At 41.7% G+C, this 23,382-nt stretch overlaps 1 protein-coding gene across 1 annotated transcript in view; it reads left to right on the forward strand.

Moving 5' to 3' along the window:
- Nucleotides 1-23,382, forward strand: part of DMD (dystrophin) — a 2,235,978-nt gene that overhangs the window by 2,102,821 nt on the left and 109,775 nt on the right. The window contains exon 64 of the mRNA XM_052663429.1: nucleotides 20,855-20,929. Within this exon, the coding sequence (XP_052519389.1) occupies nucleotides 20,855-20,929 (75 nt within the window). The remainder of the gene's footprint in view (nucleotides 1-20,854; nucleotides 20,930-23,382) is intronic.

The following is a 23,382-nucleotide window of genomic DNA, read 5'->3' on the forward strand; positions in this document are numbered from 1 at the left end:
CTTCACTCTTTCTTGTATCTGCAGAGCCCTAAACTACACTAGTTCTGTTATTAAAGGTGTATTCGGTATGGGTCGCAGAGGAAGGTTGTCTCCTGCCTTGTGAGTGATGGAAACTCACACCTACTATTGTTATACAGTCACATGGGATTCTTTTTCCTGCACAAATATGGAGTCTTTAGAATGTTCCAGTCCTGTCTGAGCAACAGGACACAAAGAAATATTGGGTTGACCAAAAAGTTCATTCAGGTTTTTTCCATTATATCCTGTAAAAACCCAAATGACGTTTTTGGCCAGCCCAATGTAAGGAATGATCCCCGTCCATCACCCAAGCTGGGGTGAACCTGGATGGGCAGTGGACCTTGTGATGTGATAGAGAGTGGGGCGCACCACGGGCTTTGCCTGTGGCCAGTGGAGGAATGCTTAAGTTCTTCTACATCCTCTCTGCCTTTGCAACCCAAATGATAGCCATGTTATTTTCTCTTGTCGCTGATGTAGTGGTTTATTAATCCTGGCATACACCCATTTTGTTTTCCAAGGCAAATTTAAATATCTCAACTTGGAAAATCTGAAGGTTTAAATTCAAGCTAACACACACACCCAGAGCCTATTATTGCCTGGTATCACTCTATTGGTTTTATATAGATTCTATGAAAGCAGTATTTCAGCTTCACGAAAGACTAGACTGTCTCCTTTGGGGAATAAAGAAAAGAGAAGAGTTATAAGATACCTTCTAGACATGGCATACATGAGACAGTTACCACATACACTAAGACTATATACTAACTTACACAATATCAAGGTCAAATGTACGGCACCTTATACACATAGAAAGAGAAAGACTGATAAGAATCACTGGGGAAATGATTTGGAGAGTAGAATAAAACATTGTTCTAGGAAGGAATTTTGTAAGACTTTATGTGAATTGAAGTGTAGACTTAGGTATTCCAGATAGTGTACCGGCATAAGCAAAGGTATAGTTGAGAGAAAGGCAAGCTTGTTTGAGGGCCAGTGAGGACATTGTTCTTTGAGAATCTAAACATTTTTGAAGAAAAACCTGATTTGATACCGTTGAATTCAACGTAAATTAAAGTGCCTTAAATTATAGAATGAGAAATGTAAATTTCATTTGATTGGCAGTGGGAAAATGTTGAATCTGTAGAAGAGAGACATGCTGAGGTCTCTGTTCTGGTATGAGGAATGAGAATTTGATGGGATGGTTTGGTTGAAGGAAGAGAGCGAAGAGATTAGTTTATTCTGTTTTGTTTTGCGTTGTGGCAGTTGAGATGGAAAGGCCTTAGAATAGCCATGGGGGAAAGACATGGGAAGTAAGTAAGTGAAGTCGCTCAGTCGTGCCTGACTCTTTGCGACCCCATGGACTGTAGCCCACCATGCTCCTCCGTCCATGGGATTCTCCAGGCAAGAATACTGGAGTGGGTTGCCATTTCCTTCTCCAAAAGACATGGGAGCATGATAGCAAAAATTTTCTTTCCAAGGTAGAGTTGTCTGAATGTAATCACAGATTGGTAAGTTTAAATGGCAACCCACTCCAGTATTCTTGCCTGGAGAATCCCATGGACAGAGGAGCCTGGTAGGCTACAGTCCACGGGGTCGCAAAGAGTTGGACACGACTGAGCAACTTCACCTTCACCTTCAAAGAAAAAAGAAGAGTTATAAGATACCTTCTATACTTTGTGCCTTCATGACCCAGAGAATGGTGATACCACTAAACAAAGAGAGGAAATTGCAGATTGAAATGGGACAATAGGCTGTATCAGAATCTAATTGATTTTATGTACTTAAGGATTTATTTATAAGAGTTCGTCTGTCTACAAAGATTTACTTGGGGTCACTCATGTAAGTGTGCGAACTTTGATACCATAAGCGTGTATTTCTCATCCATTGTCTCAAAAGCTCTGTAAAGTATATTATCATCTCCATTGTATAGATGAGACTCAGAGAGTATGGGTAATTTGTTCACATGGCATAGCTGGGATTTAAATGTACTTTAAACTCCTAACTCAGTGATTTAGCTCATGAGCTAAACTTTCTTCCTGGGACACGATAGTGGCAGTTTGAAGAAGAAATCGCCTGAATGCGTTTGGAAAAGAGAACTAAACAAGTATTTTAGGATCAGGGGAATCTTCCTGACCCATGGATCAAAACTGGGTCTCCCGTACTGCAGGCAGACTCTTTACCATCTGAGGCACCAGGGAAGCCTATTTTAGGATCATCAACTTAATAAAAAGAGTGTTTGTATTTTTATTGCACTCTTTATAGGAAATGGGCTTCCCAGGTGGCTCAGTGATAAAGAATCTGCCTGCCAGTGCAGGAGACGCAGGTCCGAGGGTTCAGTCCCTGGATTGGAAAGATCCCCTGGAGAAGGAAATGGCAACCCACTCCAGTATTCTTGCCTGGAAAATCCCATGGACAGAGCAGCCTGGCAGGTTATGGTACCTGGGGCTGCAAAAGAGTCGGACATGACTTAGCAACTCAGCCCATACCCACTCCACTATTCTTGCCTGGAAAATCCCATGGACAGAGCAGCCTGGCAGGTTATGGTACCTGGGGCTGCAAAAGAGTCGGACATGACTTAGCAACTCAGCCCATATAGGAAATACTTGAGACACAGTAAGGTTCCTAATTTCTAGCTAACAAGTCTATATCCTGGATCTCTCTTTCCTAGGAGCTTTTAAGATATGGTGTCTCATGTAGTCCTCACAATCCCCTACAGAGCAGGTACTATGAGTGTTCCCTACACCATTAAAGAAACTGTACTCAGGGAAGTTGAGGTCACTTGCCCCAGGACACTGGAAGACTGCTTCATGATGAAGGGGTATGGCTTTAATGTCCAGCAGATTGGAGTTTCAACCTTTAGGCCTTTGCTGTGCTTGTCTATAAGATGGGACTGAAATAACAATATCAGAGTTGGAGGCATTATATGAGAATGTATGTATTTATTCCTAACATAGAGTCAACAGCGAATAAATGGCCATCATTAGTATTGTTCTTTTACGGTAAAGTCATAGCTAGAACCCACCAACTTTTCTTGGTCTCTAGCCATTAGTTTTTCCATTATACAGTAACATTCTTGTTGAAGATAGTGGATGAAACCAAGAATTTGGAAGAAATCACAGAGAAGTATGAAAAAGAAGACAGATTTAACAGTCATTTTGTAAAGTAACATGTGCACATGATTAAAAAAAAAATGAAACAATTCAAGTGGGCAGTGTGAAAAGTGTCTCAGACTTCCCTGGCAGTCCAGTGGTTAAGCCTCTGCACGTAAAATGCAAGGGGCACAGGTTTGATCCCTGGTCAGTTCAGTTCAGTCGCTCAGTCGTGTCTGACTCTTTGCGACCCCATGAATCGCAGCACGCCAGTCCTCCCTGTCCATCACCAACTCCCAGAGTTCACTCAGACTCACGGCCCTCGAGTCAGTGATGCCATCCAGCCATCTCATCCTCTGTCGTCCCCTTCTCCTCCTGCCCCCAATCCCTCCCAGCATCAGAGTCTTTTCCAATGAGTCAACTCTTCGCATGAGGTGGACAAAGTACTGGAGTTTCAGCTTCAGCATCATTCCTTCCAAAGAACACCCAGGGCTGATCTCCTTCAGGATGGACTGGTTGGATCTCCTTGCAGCCCAAGGGACTCTCAAGAGTCTTCTCCAACACCACAGTTGAAAAGCATCAATTCTTTGGCGCTCAGCCTTCTTCACAGTCCGACTCTCACATCCATACATGACCACAGGAAAAACCATAGCCTTGACTAGACGGACCTTAGTCGGCAAAGTAATGTCTCTGCTTTTGAATATGCTATCTAGGTTGGTCATAACTTTTCTTCCAAGAAGTAAGCGTCTTTTAATTTCATGGCTGCAGTCACCATCTGCAGTGATTTTGGAGCCCCGGAAAATAAAGTCTGACTCTGTTTCCACTGTTTCCTCATCTATTTCCCCTGAAGTGATGGGATCTCACATGCCATGTGATGCAGCCAAGAAAATTTAAAAATATATTTAATTTAAAGTAAGTCTTCTCTCAGCCCTGATATTAGTCCACCAGTATCACTCTGCAGAAGCAATGATTGATAGAGTTCTCTGTTTCCTTCTGTAGATATTTTATGCATATATTGATACAAGCATATAGGCACATGAATGTACCCTTAACCATTGATACCATTACACATATGGTGTTCTGTTCTTTGATGCCATCACCTTATATAACTAAACTAAAACACTTTTTTTCCCCTGTAGAATAGCAGCCTGACAGGTTATGAATGAAAATTTGTTACACAGAGAGCTGTATTTGTATTTTTATGAGACAGACACCCAGAAATAAATGTTAAGAGGTTGAAAATTGGTGACTAGTGGCCTTTAAGTCAAACTAGACAACCGTTAGAAACCGTATAAATGCTGACTGATTCTCAGGATGTCTAAAATGAACAAAAACCATTCCTATGAAGTGGAGGAATTAAGCTTATCGAATGTACGGGAAGGGTGAACTAGCCCTGACATAATTAGGGGCGTGCCTAGGACCTGGCTGCCTTCTTCCGAATTTGGATGCTGATGTTCTTGAAAAGAAATGTGTACATCCTCCCTTCCCAACTTCCTCCTATGACACACTCCACCTCCACATAGTCTTGACTTTCTATGTCAGGGTGCTTTAGAAGGATCTGAATCTTGAAAACTTAAGATTGCAAGGTCTAGAAAGTCCTCTCACAGGGGGAAAATTAAGACTTTCTGGCTTCTGGGAAATTTTCTTTTTCCAATGTGATGTGAAGGTGTCAAATATTTGTCAGGATTTAAGAATCGCCCCGTCTCTGTTCAAATTGGAGCAAGTGGAAACCCTTAAGCCGAAAGAGTAGTTTCAAAGACCCGCTTAGAATGAGCCTTTGTGTTTTATTCTCTGGCTGTCTCAGGGAAGGGACCCTGCAGTTAGGTTGTTAAGTGTTCTTAGTACAGTAAAATAAAATGGTCAGTAAGAGAACATACAGGAACAGGATGGTTCTGGTTTATGTGCAAATTTTTGACATTTGCTTGTTTAAGAGAGTTCCTCAGCTGCTTGATGAATTTAACAAAAGCACCCCTTCTCTGCAGGGAAGAGGGAAAAAAGAGATGCACTTGGCTTCTTCTAGTCCTTGTTTTTCTTCTGACTGACTACGGAACCCAGGACAAGTTACTAAGAACTTTCTAGTCCTTTTGTTTCTCGTTCCAAAAAGAAAGATTTAAAAGGAGAGATTTCTACTTCTAGGATACTGTATCATTTTCTTATTTGATGAAAGTTACGGTTTTTTATTTATCCCCCAAAGAATACCCATAAGGAGTAGGTAGAGATAAGTTAAAGCTACCTAAAGAATTTAATTCCTGGTTGCCCAGTAACCATTAAATCCCTCAGCAGTGAGGCAAGAATCACATTCCTGCCTTGAGACAAGATTTAGTCCTTTTTGAACTTACCCTTGGGCTGTGTTCCGAAAGTTTATTTGTAAGTTAGTTGCTTACAACTTGGAATAAAATGGCTTATAAATGGTGGTTAGGTCCTCAAGTCAGAAAATCAAATTTAACCCTCAGAGTGCCTGACGTATACTGCAGGGTGTGAATAGAATGCAGCCCCGTGTTTCTAGGGAAGCAATCCTTTGGGGGTAGAAACTCACAATTCTGGGGTTTATTCCTTTACTCTGAAAGCTTCTATGGGTAAGAACTGGACAGTGAATCTTAAGAGGTCTAGTTGCCTTCCTGATCACTCCACTGACCTTTCAGCTTTCCTGTCTCTGGTCCCGATTTTTCTTTGCATGAAGGTTTCTGTAATCTCTCAACATCCCTACCCCACTCTCTCTCTGTCCCCTGACGCCCTGCATCATGGCCCTTCTGAGCATACTGCCCATTACCCTCATGCTGACTGGGGTTACAAACATACTGGGCAAGCAAAGCCCCCTATCTCCTGTAGCAGAGTAGCAGGAAGGCCGTCCAGTACTTTGGGAGTCAGAACAACTTGGCCTGGAATCCAGGCTCTGGGCTGCAACCCTAGGGAAGTTATTATACTACAGATCTGTGAGCCTCTTTTTCCTGATCTTGAATGAGCTAAGTGATATGGAACTCAGGGCATTGTGAGCACTCAGTGGCATTAGGTACAACACCATCTGCCCTTGAGCACTTGATCAATGTTAGGGTTCCTCTTGCCATGAACCTGCCTACTTCTGTTTTAACCTCTTGAACTCTATAGGGAATTTGTTGTTGCTGAGTTGTTTCTGACTCTTTGCCACCCCATGGGCTCCTCTGTCCATGGGATTCTCCAGGCAAGAATATTGGAGTGGATTGCCATTTCCTTCTACAGCAGATCTTCCCGATCCAGGGATTGAACCTGCATCTCGTGCACTGGCAGGCAGATTCTTTACCACTGAGCTACCAGGGAAGCCTAGGTACAAAAAGGGTTGACCTAAGAGTCACCTACATTTTTTTTTTAAGTCTACTTTAAGCTTGTCCCCAAGTAGTTTTGTCCAGGAGTCAAAGGGGGAATAAAGGCTGGGTCAGATTCAGTGAAAGCTGAGATAAAAAGACAGAGAAACAAGAGGTAGAAAATAGGGTAATGGTTCCCACCTTTTGTGCAGCAGGAGTCAATAAAAAGGGGTTGGGGGAGGCTGAACATTACCACTGAAAGGGGAAAGGGGGGCACTCGTTGGTGTGACTTCAGAGCCATCTAGGAGGTGTGCAAAGGAACTCAGTCTGCCTAACTCTTGGACTGGACCCTCAAATGGTCAAGTGAGGGAGGGCATGCTTTCTATCAGGCAGCATCCAACCACATCAGAGTTTTGAATTGATAAAGAAGAGTCTTTTCCTGCTTACATGAAAATTTCATTTCTTGATTCAAATGTATTGTCTAGACACACAGATGGGTAAATGCAGATCTATCCCTAAGGCATCCTTTCTTATTAAAAGCATCCTCAGTCTGTGTCTGGGGACAACGCAGTCCATTATCTAATGAAAAGCTCCTGCCATTGATTAATTTTATAACAGATGCAGCTAAGTGATGGGTCTTTTTTTTTTCTTGAGAATGATTTCTATATTAGCATCTTTAAAAGGACTAGTATCTAGTCTCCAGAAAAAGTAACACATAAAGCTGAAACATACTTTATTTTTATAAACACATAAAGCTGAAACATACTTTATTTTTATAAACATCATCCTCTAATGAGGCTTCTGCATGCATGGGCAGTTTGAGTCCCATCACCCATTCCCCACACCCTCCTCCCCCCAACTATGTTCCTGGCCACTTAAATAGCTTGAATTGTGTACTAGCTTGGACTAACTATCCATGCATAAGGATTTAACACATTATCTCCTTCCACTTATCAAATAATAACAACAACAATAGAAACCCAAACAATTTATTTTCCCTAATAAGATTAAGTGGTGAGTACCAGCTTAAGGCAGGAATGTTACCAAAAGAGAGTTTTGCTAAAGATTAATTAGTTTTTCCCATGGTAATTAGGGTCAGATTTCCACTGATGTCCATTTTGGCATCTATTTTCTTCACAGTGATATTGAGGGGAATGGACATGGGCAGGGATTGGGGCCCAGAGAATGAAGAGAGGCAGAGGGAGGATGCAAATCACTTTCGATTAGAAGCAAAAACTGACAGTTACATAAAGGATCAACTGTGAAGTCTTAATCTGAGTTTTAAGGCTTCTGAATAGTTGAAAGTTAAGCTAAACAGTTTTTAAAAATAATATTTATCTTAAGAGTGACGAGTAAGGAAAGATGCTACTTGGCTCTAAGGAGATTTTGCACTAATGAAGAGAGAAAGATATGAACATGTCTAAAGAGTTAATGAAAAATGAGTTACTTGTAGGTGTTCATATATATGTAGACATTAATTTTCAGAGAAATAACTAGCATATTTAAAAGTTCTTATCCTCATATCTGAGCCGAATCAGATTTGTGATAGCTCATTCAAAATAAATGCCTAGTTTGATGTTCTGCAGATCTGTTTATGTCTAGCCTTAGCCATATAAGCCCTCTATTGTAACATTGTTTTAAACATGAAATTAACTATCAAGCTGTCCTACATCAGTGGCACCACTTGGTAGCAAGAATGGGGAACTCTGATCCATGATCTCTTTACTTCTTTCTTCCTCTACCCCAAGGAGAATTGAAAGGGAAAAAATGTGTCTTGTTGCTTATAGTTCGATTAATGTGTCAGTCAGAAATACATTTGCTGCAAGTAACAAAACATCTGACTGGTTGTGTCTTAACCACAGAGGGGTTGTTGTTGTTTAATAACAAACAACCTGGAGACAGTAGAGAGCTAAGGCAGAGTTCAGTGATGGCATCAGAGATCTGGGCCTCTGTTATGCTGTAGCATCTTTAGTGAGTGACCTTTGACCTCCTAGTAGCTTAATGATGGGTGGCCCTCAGGCAGGAAGGAGAAAGGACCTTCTCCAGCTCAGGCTCTTTGTCTTTCATTTTGGAAAAGGAAAACCTTCCCAGCCGATACCTTGTTAAGCATTGACCAAAACCATGTCTATCTGGGGCTTCCCTGGTGGCTCAGACAGTAAAGCATCTGCCTGCAATGCAGGAGACCTGGATTTGATCCCTGGAGAAGGAAGATCCTCTGGAAAAGGAAATAGCAACCCACTCTAGTACTCTTGCTTGGAAGAATCCCATGGACGGAGGAGCCTGGTGGGCTACAGTCCATGGGGTCGCAAAGAGTTGGACACGACTGAGTGACTTCACTTTCTTTGTTTTCACGTCTGCCTGTCTGCCACTGGTGGATTAGAGAATTGAGATCCCCCAGACTTTGTAGTGGAAAAAGACTTTCAAAATGAGTATTGAGTGAACCAACCTACAGAATCTGCCACAGCTAGATACAGCTGAGTCATCTTTCTAGATTAACAGGCATTCTCTGTAGATCACCTTTGTTCTTTCTCCTTTTGTTCCAACTCCTTGATCTCTAGGGGAGGTCTTGATATCTTTGTTATGTATGTTTCAAAAGAGAAGCCCAAGCTCAGGCTGTAGTGATTCACCCAGCACAATGGGAAGTGATGTTATTTGAAGAAAAATCACATGTGGTATCAGTGTCACCAGCAGGTTAAACCTGGTGAAATTAGGGAGTTTCCTTTCCGAATCTCATCCAATTCAAACCATTTATTGATCACCAACATCTACTGCCCTTTGGTGTCAGTGATATGAAACACAGCACAATGTTTCCAGAAATCTCCATTCCCTGTCCCATCATTTCTTCCTCAAGTAAAAGAATGAATGATAAAGCTACTTCTAGTTAGTTATCTCTTTCATTTTTACCAGTATCGCTATAGATAGGATTTTTATTGTATGTTGAGTATTTAAATAAATCTTAAATAAACCTTTGTGAGCTAACCTAGAAGTTAATCACTGTTTCATAAATAACATGGCTTAATGGAAAGTTTTCAAGTTCATTAATCTTAAAAATGTTCAGCTGAATAGTGTATGTCATGATGGAAACTACTTTTGTGTTTGATATATAAAAATTCACAGCTCTGCAGTATGTATTTTTTTCTGTACGAAAGCATGCTCACATAACCAAAGCTTTCTATGTGTATCCTGCTTGGCACATCACAGACACCAAGGAAATACATATTGATTTTTATGTGAGTAAATAATTTATCTTTGTGTTTTTTTCCAGTATTTTAGAAGCCTGAATCTTTAAGCCCTGAGCTTAGGATATACTTAGGCCCACAGTAGATGCTTCAATACATGTGAATTGCTGATTTTAAAATGTTTAAGTAATGGTTGCTTCATGAAAGATAATTGTTAGACTAGTTTCAGATTTTGGTTCTGTCTTCCCATCCATTCTTGTACTGGTGTATTGAGGCAGTATTTTTAGTGGCACAGTCATTTAGTTTGAATGCATTAGTAAAAGGTGGGACTTAATAGCTGGAAAATTTTGGGAAAACCCAGTAAGAAATGTTTCCACAGCATCATTTGAGTGAAAGCCAGATAACAGCTAGTTATTGGAGGAACTTGACAGTAAAAATGTTGACATAGACATGAAAAAGAGAGTAAAAGTAAATCTGGGGGGAGGATAGGGAGTGATCTGAGGCAAGACTCGAAAAAGAAATGCCTCCTGAAGCCAAATTGGTGCCTGGGTGGGAACTGGGGCAACCTGAAAAGCTTCTGTTAGGGCTAATTTGGCCTCAGCTTCCCTCATTGACATGCAAGAATGTGAGTCTTTAGGTTCTTCCAGAGAAACAAGACCATGGGAAGTCTACAGACCTCTGTTGGCCAATCATTCAACAAGTTAAAAAACCATTAGAGGAGCCAAAACCAACCAAATAAAACCAAAAAAAACAGTTCTACAGACTAAATTCAGCCAGTTACTGGCCTCGGGTCTATGGTTACTGGAGAAATCATTGAAAGAGATTGTGGTTTGGGGAGAAAGACCATCTGTCAAAATCTTGAGAGATAAGAGTGGAGAAATAAGTAAGCTGAGGTGCAATCAGGGTTGGAATGTTAGAGTGTAGGAAAATCTGGTTGAGCCGTTCTAAAACTGGAAACAAAGATGAGACTAGCATTAAAGGAAATGAGGACATTTGCTGCTGTTTATTTTTATCATGAAAGTAGATTTACCACAAATTCCGTAACCGTGAGAAGGGCCAGTAGATTCGAAATAGGTAGTGTCAACTCTATTACAAAGAAGGTATGGCTTTCCAGCCCCCCACAATTAGGGCACAGATTTTTCTTTAAACTGTGAAGTTGGTTGTATGAAAAATTGTACAAAGGAATAAAAATCAAGTCACACTGGATCATTTTTAAATGTCTCACATGTATTATAAAGTGCAAAATGTAATTAAGCTGTCTCTACTCTGGAGACTCTGCGAAGTGTGTTCATTTATGAAGAGAGTGTGGAAAGGTTGGTTAATTAGCGGAGTTTAGAACAGAGTTGAAGGATACTGGGCTAATTATAGAAGTTTGTATAGTTCTGACGGTTGTGTGGGTTAGTTGAGTTGCCCCATGTTAGACTTGAGGAACTCAGGCGAGACCAGTGACTGAAGGTTCTGAGACAGAGAAAGGTAGTAATACCATTCATCCCAGTGATGAGTGGGGACTGTGTGACTGTTAGTCTCTCATCAAGAAGGAGACCAGAGGGACTTCCTTAGTGGATAGGAGTCCACCTACCAGTGCAGGGGACACAGGTTTGATCCCTAGTCTGGGAAGATTCCACATGCTGGGGGGCAACTAAGCCTACGAGCCACAACTACTGAGCCCGCCATCCACAACATGAGAAGCCCAAGCACCAACTAGAGAGAGGAGCCCCCACTTGGTGCAGCTAGAGAAAAGTGCTGAGCAGCCATGAAGACCCAGAACAGCCAAAAAAGAAAATGTTAAAAAAAAAAAAAAAAGGAAACCAGAAGGAAAGAGCTTTGGCTTGATTTCAGCTCAGTTCAGTTGCTCAGTCATGTCCAACTCTTTGTGACACCATGAACTGCAGCACGCCAGGCCTCCCTGTCCGTCACCAACTCCCAGAGCTTACTCAAACTCATGTCCATAGAGTCGGTGATGCCATCCAGCCATCTCATCCTCTGTCGTTCCCTTCTCCTCCTGCCCTCAATCTTTCCCAGCATCAAGGTCTTTTCAGATGAGTCAGCTCTTTGCATCAGGTGGCCAAAGTATTGGAGTTTCAGCTTCAGCATCAGTCCTTCTAATAAATACTCAGGACTGATTTCCTTTAGGATGGACTGGCTGAATCTCCTTGCAGATTGGCTTGATTTAGTGTGGTTCTAACTGGGGCATGAAGCAGATGACAGGGAAGGCTGATCAGAGAAGGAGGGTCAGTTTAGAGACCTTGCTGATTGACGCTCCTTCTGGCTGGTGGTAAGGATGGCAAATAAGGAAGTGCTTAGCTAGAAAAGCTTTTCCAGTGGCTTGACTGAAGGAGAAGTGGCACAGTCTGGAATTAGGGAGTAGGGTTTACGTTCTTCGAGTGTGCTGCCACGGCACTCGACCCCTCTGTTTTCAGGGCCTTACCTCACTCCCAGGTTTAGTTACTCCTGCTGCCTCCACGTCTTGTGCACCTTTTTCTGAGATTAACCCTCCAGCCTCCTGGCAGGGTGAAGCAGGGGGAGACTGGGATGCTTGGCCCACCTCACATGAATTTAAGCTTGGAATTTCTCCCAAATCAGCTACCATCTGGTCACCTTCTGAGCTTCTGAGGCCCTAGAGCGCTGATCTCTTGTTGTGTCGTCTCCAGTTTTATCTCTTTTCTTTTAGGTAGATGTCAATCTCCATTCTTTTTTCTGTCATCCTAGTAGTTTCAGAAATGAGAAATAAATGACTCTGTTCCATCTGCCACGTTTACCTGGAAGTTCTGAGACCTAGTTCCTTACCGATGATATGCAGGGCCCTACAGGGCCCCTGCCGCTGTCTACCTGGTAGGTCTTAGTTGGGGCCATTCTTCATCAGCGTGGGCTTTCTTAGGAGTCTTAATGGTCCACAGTCTTTTCTGCTGAAGAGCTTTTTTCAAACGTGCTGACTTTCATCTTGCTTTGCTCTTCCTACTCTTCACATAGCCAACTCCCATCACTCTTCATCTCTTTGCTTAAATGTCACTTTCTCAGAGAGGCCTTCCTGGCCTGTGTCTCCCTCTGTCCTAACTCTCAATAAGCATTGAAAGGATAGGTGAAAGGATGATGATTAGATGGATGTCTTTATTTTTTACTTTGAGTAACATTGGTGTATAACATTATGAGTTTCAAGTGCACAGCATTGTATTTCTCCTTCTGTATACTCTACCCTACGTACTCATCCCCCCAAATTTAGTTTCTGTCTGCTACCATACTAGTTGATCTTCTTAGCTCATTTTGCCCTGTCCCCCGCTTGCCTTCTACTAACCACTACTCTGTTCTCTGTACCTGTACATTTGTTTTTATTTGGTGCATGTCTTTTAAAGAGCTGTAAACCGGTTTAGCCTAAACAGTCTTTTTGAATCAATATTATTTTTTTATACATTTGTCTGGTGGGCAGGGTTTGAGAGTTGGAGCCCAGACCCTTTCTGATCTGAAACTTAAGTAAAAGGAACATGACGCAGCAGTGTCCACATGAGTCTCTTCTCCATTATCGGGGGTGGAGGGGGAAGAATTCGGGCCCAGAAATGGTATTTAAGATACACGGTTTCCCCCCCACCCCCTCCCCCAAGAACTTTACATTGGCCATTTGTTATAGAAACTGCTTGCTCAACAAACCTTTTACCAGAGCAGCAAACAAGAAGCAAAGCTCATTTTAATTTCTGCTCTTCCAGGAGCACAGTGTTGCTAAGAAATAGTAAGATGGTGCTGAGGAAGGCCAAGTGAGATGCAGGAGCCAGAAAGGTCTTGAACAACCCACAGTCAGGATTTCATGCTATCTTTTATTTCACAGTTGAACTTCCTTATTTTTTATTTGGTTTGGTTTGTTTCTCTCCTTCAGAATTCTAAGTCTTCTAACATTTGTGTGACCCTGGGTCCTTTATTGCTTCTCTTCATTTTTTCAGAGAAAAAGAATTCTAGAGAGTAACTGGTAGTGAATAATACTGTTTCTCATCTGGAAGCATAACTTGATAGGAATTATAAGTTCACAGACTCGACTTTCTCTGAGTTATGCAAGTATGAATGTGTCATTCCTGTTTATCTCTCTGTAGGTTTATTTTTTTCCCCATTTAAGTAAAGTTCAGTGTTGAGGATGAGGTTTAAAGGAGTCTAGATTTTAAAAGGCCTCTAATATATCTAAAAAATTATAAGACCATCATGTGTTAATGTACCTCTTCTCTCTCAGCTAATTCTTTCAAGATATGTTGCAAAAATCCCCTGTGTTGTTGAAGAGTTTTGAAGACTTCCCCATAATTCTACACTGTACTCTAAAACGTCTGAAGCCTAGACATCTTGATTCAATTTGCTTTCAAGCCAGACTTGGTTGAAATTACTCCATTAGTCTCAAGCCTTATAAAGACTTATCTATGGTTCTTGTCTGTCCTAGTGACTTTGAGCTGGCAAGAATAATGCTTATTGTGTGGAGAGTCCATTCGTCTATAGGAATAGTGAGGCTGGGGGATTGGAGATATATTATTATATTTTAAAATCTTTAATTTTTTTTTTTTTTTTTGGCCACACCACTCAGCTTGTGGGATCTTAGTTTCCTAACCAGAAATTGAACCCTGACCCTTGGCAGTGAGCATACAGTCGTAACCGCTGGACCACCAGGGAATTCCCCAAATCACCTACCTTTCTATATTAGAAGGGGCATGAGAGGAGACTACCTTGTTTTGGCATCTTTAGAAAATTTGAAAATTGATTAAAACAGATAGGCAGTAGTAGTTTAATTCACATTGTATGCAAACAACTGAAGTTGGAACTATTCGAAAAAACATCATAATTCCTCTAAACTTTATTTTTCACTCATGATCATCGGATTTGGCAAACAGAGTTGATAGGAAACAAAGACCACACCACTCATTTATCTGTTGGAATAACCTTGAGCCATCCAGCTCTTTCCACTCATTACATTTATGGGGGTCATTGTCATTCTTTCTATCTAATAGATAAACAAACATACTAAAACTTTGGGCCTTTCTAAAAAGTGCCCACAAGCTACTGGAAAGTTGGACCAAAATACTGCTTGTTTTAAATTCTAGACCTCAGTTCATTCCTTGGTAGCAGGTTTTTGAAGTATGATGAAAAGGTAGAAACCAGCTGTAAAATTTAAGTGAGGGGGCTTAATGTTTTATTTCTACAATATTTTCCAAATTCTCCCCTGACTTTAAAATGCTGAGGTGTTTTTCAGTCTTTTTGCAAGAGCATGTCCAACAGTATGTAGATTTATGGCTTAGACTTGATCGGTCATTCCTCTTTTCTGGTGAATTTGACACCTTCCACCACTACCCTCCACAGAATGAAAGTGAAAGTTATATGACAGAAGTGAAGTGAAGTCGCTCAGGTGACTCTTTGCAACCCCATGCAACTGTAGGCTCCTCCATCCATGGGATTTTCTAGGCAAGGATAGTGGGTTGCCATTTCCTTCTCCAGGAGATCTTCCCAACCCATGGATTGAACTCGGGCCTCCAGCATTGTAGGCAGAGGCTTTACAGTCTAAGCCACCAGGGAAGAAACACTTAGCATAGTCAAGGGAAATTCATTGGCATAAAAAAGGTGCAACAAAACCTGTCTGTTGTCTGTTCTGTGCCTCACAGTAAAAGCCAAATGGACCATCACTTTAGTAGCTGGGGATCCAACTTGAGAGGGTAGATGATGTAATCGTTCCCCTTGTTCCTTGAGTTTCTAGCTTTCTCCATTTTTAGATCAGAACCAGCCCTGGATAAAATAAATCATGAAGAAGAGGCATGTACAGTTCAGCATGTTGAGTGCCCTGAAGTGTGCTTCCTACCAACTGCCATGCAAACATGGTCTTGGGTAGTCTCACGCTTCTCCACTTCTAGAGTTCTGGTTGTGAGAGCTAGTGAGCTCCTCACAGCTTGGGCCAGAGTCCTGGAAAGCCAGCTCCCGGGGAAAGTGGAGGCTGGCCTCCCATGGGGGATGGGCACCGGGACTTGAAGCTAGATTTCACATGCATACTTAAGCTATGTGATCAGCCCTAGCCTCAGCTCGGAACCGTGTCACAGAGTCTGCAGCTGTACCGCATCTTGAGGTTTCAGTGTGTGTCCTGCACATTTTCACAAGGTGGCGGCGACCAGCTGTAAGCCAGAGGGAATGGTGCTGCCAATTCCTAGCAAAACATGCGGATTCAGACAACACAGATGGTTATCTCTCTGGAGTAGGACTTTTTAAGGAAACCAGAACTCCGTTGAAATTCACTGATGGTTACTGGATATAAATCTATAAATCTGCATGGCTTCTGTCACAGTATGATGAAAACTAGATGTTTTCCCTGTTCCCGTCTTGTGGTATTCCTGAATCACTGTGTGCTCATTAGTTGGACCATGCTACATGGAAAACTGGCGGCAGAAGGCTTGTTCTCTGCATTGTGTTGGAGGGTATGCTTGAAAGGGTGTCACAGTGGATCGACTCCAGGCAGAATGTGCCATATTTAGAAGGATTTGAAAGGGAAGAATGTTTGAACTGCTTTAGGGAAGCTGAGAGTGCTGCTGGAGCAAGAATGTTCCAGATGCTTGTCTCTGATAGTATTCTACCATGAGCCACACCCTGAAAGAATCACATCATCCTTGCCTCTCCCACTTGGATCTCTAGCTCCTGGAATCTGCCAGTTCTTGAGGGTTGGATGGAGCGTCTGACCTTATTTAGATGACTTGTTCTGAATTCTGAATTACACCTTGGAAAATCAGAAAGAGGGTAAGACACCTCTAATTTATTTTATTAGCGTTCATCATAAACAAGAGACCCGCAAATATAATCTAGAGATGAGGTTTTGGTCTAATTGACTATAATGGTCATTAAATAATCCACATGCCCACAGAATGGAATGTAGAAAGATAGAAAAACAAAAGACAACACAGTTCTCTATACAGAGTTTATACTTGAACTTTTAACATGAAACAAGAAACTGTATTAAAATGTATAATTAAAGACTCATTTGAGGGCTTCCCTGGTGGCTCAGTGGTAAAGAATCTGCCTGCAGTGCAAGAGACTGGGGTTCAGTCCCTGGGTGGGGAAGATCCCCTGCAGGAGGAAATAGCAGCCATTGCAGTATTCTTGCCTGGAGAAGTCCATGGACAGAGAAGCCTGGCAGGCTACAGTCTATGAGATTGCAAAGAGTCGGACACAAGCTAGCGACTAAACAACAAAGACTCAATTATACCTGAAGGTATAGGTGAATCACCTGGGGATCTTGTTAAAATGTTGATTCTGGTTCACAGAGCTGGGTGGGGCCTGGGGTTCTGCATTTCTAACAAGGTCAGAAGAGATGCTGATGCCATTGTTTCCTCAAATCATAATTGGGGTAAAAAGGATCTGCCCGGGTTCTCTTGGGTCAATAGGTGTTGGGAGCCACTGTGGTTATACAGAGGTGTGGGCTGCCTTCTTAGCCATATCTTGGCTACCAGTTTCTAACCAAAGCAGATCTTAGAACAAGCTTTGTCACCTATGAACACTTACTAGTCACAGAGCAGAAAACAGTTTTAAAGCCCATGCCTAAGACTCCATGAAGTCCCAACTCTGCCTTTTGAGAGCTTTGCACTAGAGCCTCGCAATCCACATCTGTCACGGTCCTTAACACGATGGTTCTAAAGTGTGGTCCCTGGACCAGCAGCATCACCAGTGACATAGAAACATGTTAAAATGCAGATTCTCAGGCCCGCTGTAGACCTGAAGAATCAGAAAATCTGCACGTGGGGCCTGGGAATCTGGGTTTTTAACCAGCCCTCCAGGTGTATCTGATATACACTCAAGTTGGTGAACCACTGCTACAACAGCAGGATTCTGTCAGCCGTCTAATTGAATTCAGGCAACCAAGAGTCCCAGAACTACAGCTGGAGCTCTTGGAATCCAGCCTACCACACCACTTTGAAAGGTAGAGGGCCTGCTAGATTCTTCTCACACCCCATTAACGTAAGGGCAGGGCATGTTTCTAAACCCTTTGCAGCAGTCCTTGTATTTTGTAAACTATGAATATCACTAACACAAGCCCCTCTCACATTAATTAGGATCCTAGATGTATTAATAGGATTTTAGGTGTAACACGAGCTAAATATAACTGAGGCTTTTACAGTGGCAGCCTCTGGAGTGAGGGTTTTTGATTAATTGCTAGCCAGCCACCCCTGGAGTGTGCTTTCCTGATTAAGAAAACAGACCGCCTCTGCAGCATAGCTAAGCTAACACACACATACATCATTCTACACTGTCCAGGGGAGGGTTTCTTTTTAACTCTTAAAATCTACTTTATTAAGGCATTTGTTGTTGTTCATTCACTATGTTGTGTCAGACTCTTTGTAACCCCATGGACTGTAGCACAATAGCCTTCCCTGTCTTTTGCGTTCTCCCAGAGCTTGCTCAAACTCATGTCTGTTGAGTCGGTGATGCCATCCAGCCATCTCATCCTCTGTCACCCCCTTTTCCTCCTGCCCTCAGTCGTTCCCAGCATCAGGATCTTTTCAAGTGAGTCGGCTTTTCACATCAGGGAGCCAAAGTATCGGAACTTCAGTATCAGTCCTTCCAATCAATATTCGGGGTTGATTTCCTTTAGGATTGACTGGTTTGATCTCCTTGCAGTCCAAGGGACTCTCAAGAGTCTTCTCCAGCACCACAGTTTGAAAGCATCAATTCTTTGGTGCTCAGCCTTCTTTATGGCCCAACTCTCGTATCCATACAAGGCATACATAAATACAATAAAGTGTATATACTCTCAAGGGACCTTCATAACAATCAAGATAAATATCATTTTAATCACGTTAAAAAATAGCCTCGTGTTCTTTTCAGTTAGTTACCCACCCCCTCCCCACTCCTGGCTACCATCTACCTGCTTTCTGTCAGTATAGGTGAGATTAACCTGTTCTAGGATTTCATATAAATGGAATCAAACAGTATTTTTTTTACTCTTTGTGTTGTTACCCAGGGTAACATTTTTCAAATCAGCTCACATTGTTGTATTAGCAGCAGTTATTTCCTCTTTATTACAGAGTAGAATTCCCACTGTGTGTCTGTACCACAATTTGTTTATTCATTCTACTATAGTTTTCTTTCCAGTTTTTGGCTCTTACGGATGAAGGCTACTCTGGGCATTCACATAGACATCTTTTTGTGACATGTCTTTATTTCTTTGGGGTGACTATTTAGGAGTAGATTTTTGGGTAATAAGGTGTTTGTTTAATTTCATGAGAAATTGCTAACCTGATTTTCCAAAGTAGTCATTCTGTTTTATATTCCCACCAACAGTGTGTGAGAGAGAGTTCCAGTTGCTCCACATCCTTGCCACCATTTAGTATTGTCTGTTTCTTGGCATTTATGTTGGATATTTTAAAGTAAATTGCAGACCTTGCTTTTCTTTCCGCTAATTTCATTTTAGCTTGTTATATTTGATCTCTTCAAAGACCATCAATCTAATAATGTTGACCCATCAACATGGATATGGATTAAATTATTTCCCTTTCCTAATCTCCAGTTAGAATTGGTTCTGTGGGTATCATTTGTTTATGGTTATTAGTCATGTTTGCCAGTATTTTTTTTTCCATTCTTTTATTCATTCAGTTTGTCAGAGTCCCTGAGCTGTATTAGACCTGCTTTCTCAGAGAACAGTTGTATGTTAAGTCACCAGGAAATACAACAGAGGTTGGGGACAGGGTATTGGTCTTCAAGGAGCTTTTTGGAGTTGGGTTTATGAAACATAAATGCACAAAAATACAAGAAAAGAAATATAGTTTGGTGTATATCAAGACTTATGCAAAATTCAGTAAGGGCATAATGTAATAGAGATTTCTGCTAGGTGAGATGATTTGGGGCTTAATAGACAAGTGACAGTAGAAACCACTGTAGCAGAAATTGTTGAGTTGTTAATCTGTGCAGAATAATAGAATGATTGCACCTTATTATATAAAGCTAAATGTAATCCCAATGTTTTTCACTTGATTTTTTAAAAAATATAGCAGTGTCTTTTATTAGTACAGAATATGGACAGAAACAAATATCCATCCTGATATGGATTTGTAACTTTTCTTATTGATATCTGATATCATTTTTGTATATTTAACATGCATCCAAATTTTTGATCAGCAAACATTTCTGATTAGTAAATGTGTGTGTGTGCACACACACAAATTTGTGAACTTCTTTTTAAACCAGCTCTCTTTTATCCTGTCTTTGCCAACTTATGTACTTTTTAAATAAATGTAGAAGAGTTAAATAGAAGGAATCTGTGGAATCAGGCAGACCTAAACCTGGATGAGAGTTAACTTTGCCAATTATATTTTAAAATGCATCTCACACACAGACACATACACATGTTAAATAAGAAATGTTCCAAATGTTAACAGTGCACATCTTTGTGTAGTGAGATTATAGATGATTTATTTACTTGATTCCATGCTTTCCTTTAATTTCTTTGTTTTCGACAGTGAGCATGTATAACTTTGATAATTAGAAAAAATGTTATATGCCACTTGATTGTTTGCTAAATTCTCATAGCTAGTCCAATGATGTATTCCCTGTTCTTTTTAATCTTATGTTGCTCATGACCTAGAGGGGTGGGATTCAGGGGAGAGGGAAGAAGGTCCAAGAGGGAGGAGATACATGTATGTGTGTGCATTCTTAGTTTCTCAGTCGTGTCTGATTCTTTGCAACCCTATATAGCCCGCCAGGCTCCTCTGACCATGGAATTCTCCAGGCAAAGATACTGGAGTGCATAGCCATACCCTTCTCCAGGGGATCTTCTTGACCCAGGAACCTGTGACTCCTGCATTGCAGGCAGACTTTTTACCATCAGAGCTACCAGGGATATACCTGGTTCATATACCTGGTTCACTTTGTTGTGCAGCAGAAACGAACATAGCATTGTAAAGCAATTATACTCCAATAAAAAAATTAAATAACAGGAAAAACATTTTAAATCTTGCATAGCAAAGATTCACTACAACAGAACCAAGATTACAGTCTAGAAAATAAATACGTGTCCCTCTATTCTCTCTTGGGAACAAGAACTACATGAGCACCCTGCAGGTTATGCCACTGTTGTCCCTCAAAGAACTTAGCTTTCCTGATCGTCAAAGAGTAAAAAGACTTTTTTTTTTTTTTCCCCTTCCCCACATTGACAGAATTTCACCTTTCCAAAATTGGGGCATATACAAGAGTTTTTTTTTTTTTTTTTTTCCCTAGCCTTTTGTTGGCAGATCATTGGGAGCTTATCTGTGTTATTTGATGAAATAACAAATGATCTTTGTTTTCTCCCTTTCTTCTTCAGCTGACCTGAATAATGTCAGGTTCTCGGCTTATAGGACTGCGATGAAACTCCGAAGACTGCAGAAGGCCCTGTGCTGTGAGTATTAACCAGTGCTTGAAATACTTGATAGTTACTCTTTGCTTTAAAAAAAAAATGATTGGGGTATTTGCTCTTGAGGAGGGGAGAAATAGCTCTCTCAAGTCTAGTTGTAACATAGAATTCATTTTTTTTTGAATCTTTTTGGCTTAGTGTGCATCTAGATTGGGGCTTCTCTGATTGCTCAGTTCTAGGGCTTCCCTGGTAGCTCAGCTGGTAAAGAATCCACCTGCAGTGTGGGAGACCTGGGCATCTAGGTTACTCTGTCACATTGTTGAGAATCATTCTTGTCACCATTTCTCAGCTACTGATGTTGAATTGATAAGAGACTGATCATTTTTATTTTCTAATGTATGGCACTGGCATCCAGAATTATCTTTGTGAAACGTGAATTATCTCCCCCATTCCACCTTTATTTCTTCTTAGAAAATGTGTTTAATGTTTGAAGTGTTAGCACTCGGTTGCCTTAGCCAACCAAAGCACACAGATGTGTATTGTTTTTTAGCTTGAATGCTAATGTTGAGATCAATGCTGTCATAGAAGAATGATGACAAGGTTGTTTTTCTGCTTTTGCTAAATAGCATGCCTCAGTGGGAAAAAAAATCCCAGAGTGTCATACAACACTCTCGGTTCATTAAAGAGTTTATGTAACTGTTACTAAGTTATTGAGAGCCTGTGTATGCTGATGATGTGAGCATGAAATAGGCACTGATGGAACCCATAGTCTAATGAGGGACACACAGGGTATCCAGAAGTCTACAGACGTAGGTAAACATATATAAGATCATCAAGAACCTCTACAATCTGTTTTTTTTTTTTTGAAAGCAGTGAGATTGCCTCTATTAAGGCTTTATGGGCACCTGAGAAAAAGTGAAAGGACAATTTGAATGTTCTATATTGAGTCACATGACAGTGGGTGGGGTACCATGAGAACAGCTAGTAGTGGGGGTGAGGTGCTGAGAAGATTTGCTTGAAGAGCCACGTGAGTCCAGAAAGGTAAGTAGAGTTCAGTCTGGGAGGAGCGTTCTCATCAGAAGGCAGAGCGTGTGTTGAGGCATGGGGTCCAGAGATGCACTCAGGAACTGAAAATGCCACAGCATGATAAAACACAGGAGCTCCAGGAAGGGGCTGTGGTGAAATATTCGGCTGGAGCCAGGCAGACTTTGAAAGGTTTTTACACTTAAGTTACACAGGGTGGGAAGGAGAGGGTGGGACGAATTGAGAGACTAGTACTGAAACATATACATCACCATATGTAAGCGAAATGGCCAATGGGAATTTGCTGTGTGACACAGGGAGCTCAGACCAGTGCTCTGTGAGATCGCAGAGGAGTGGGTTGGGGTGGGAGGTGGGAGGGAGATTCAAGAGGGAGGGGACATATGTATACCTATGGCTGATTCATGTTGATGGATGGCAGAAACCATCACAATATTGTAATGCAATTATCCTCTAATTACAAAAAACTTAAAAGAATGTAGAAATCAGTGGGGAGCCATGTAGTGGGGTAGCATGTTGAGATTGTCATTTAGGAAGATGACTCTGGCTGTGGAATAGAGCCTGAATCAGTGCTGGGGATGGGGGTTGGTGCAGGGAGGTGTGGGGGCATACCCCTGCAGGGGAAGAAACTTGGCATGCAGTTTCCATCCTCTAAACCAGCAGTCTGGTAGCCTGCATTGACAGAGTAGAAATGGAGAAAACTGGGAGGACTTAAGAAATACAAGGTGGAATTGATAGGCCTTAGAGACAAGTTTGACATGCCTGGTGAGGATAGATCAAGGAAGACACTCAGGTGCTCAACTGAGATGAACAGTGGGCCTGCTGGCAGAGTTGGCCATATACACATAGCTGTGGTGCTCAGGAGAAACAGATGAGCAACATTTAGGAGTTATGAGTGTGCAGATGCCTAGGGAGAGGGAAAGTCACAAGAAAACAATATTTGAGACCAAGAGTGACCCATGTACAGAGGGGACTACAAAGGAACACACACATAGTACCGCATACTATGCGGGCAGGAAGAAGGGGCCCACCACCAGGCTCAGATGCTGCTGGAAGCTCAGGAGGAAGTGGGCCCAAGTGTCCATTGGGTTGAGCAACAAGGAGGTCCTCAAGAACTTGGGTGAGATTTTAGGGGAGATGGTGTGGGAGGTGAAGTGGGCTTAGAAGTCAACAAATAGTAGGGATGTAGAGAAAGTTGGTTGAGATGATTCTTGGAGAAAGGTTGTGAAGGGAAGCGGGGCAGTCATTAGCTGGAAGGGGTGGAGGAGTTAATGGAGGATACATGCATTTAGACTGAGAGAAGCCTGAGTCTATTTCAATGAGTATTAGAAGACAGAACAAAATGGACATTGTTGATGGAAGAGGAGATAATAAAACATGTGAGTCCTGGGAGGATGGGAGAAGATAACCCAGGGCCCATGAGAAGGAAGGGGGCGCCTGTCTTCCAAGGTAGTGAG

This window comes from Budorcas taxicolor, chromosome X, assembly GCF_023091745.1.
Source record: "Budorcas taxicolor isolate Tak-1 chromosome X, Takin1.1, whole genome shotgun sequence".
NCBI classification, from domain to species: Eukaryota; Metazoa; Chordata; class Mammalia; order Artiodactyla; family Bovidae; genus Budorcas; species Budorcas taxicolor.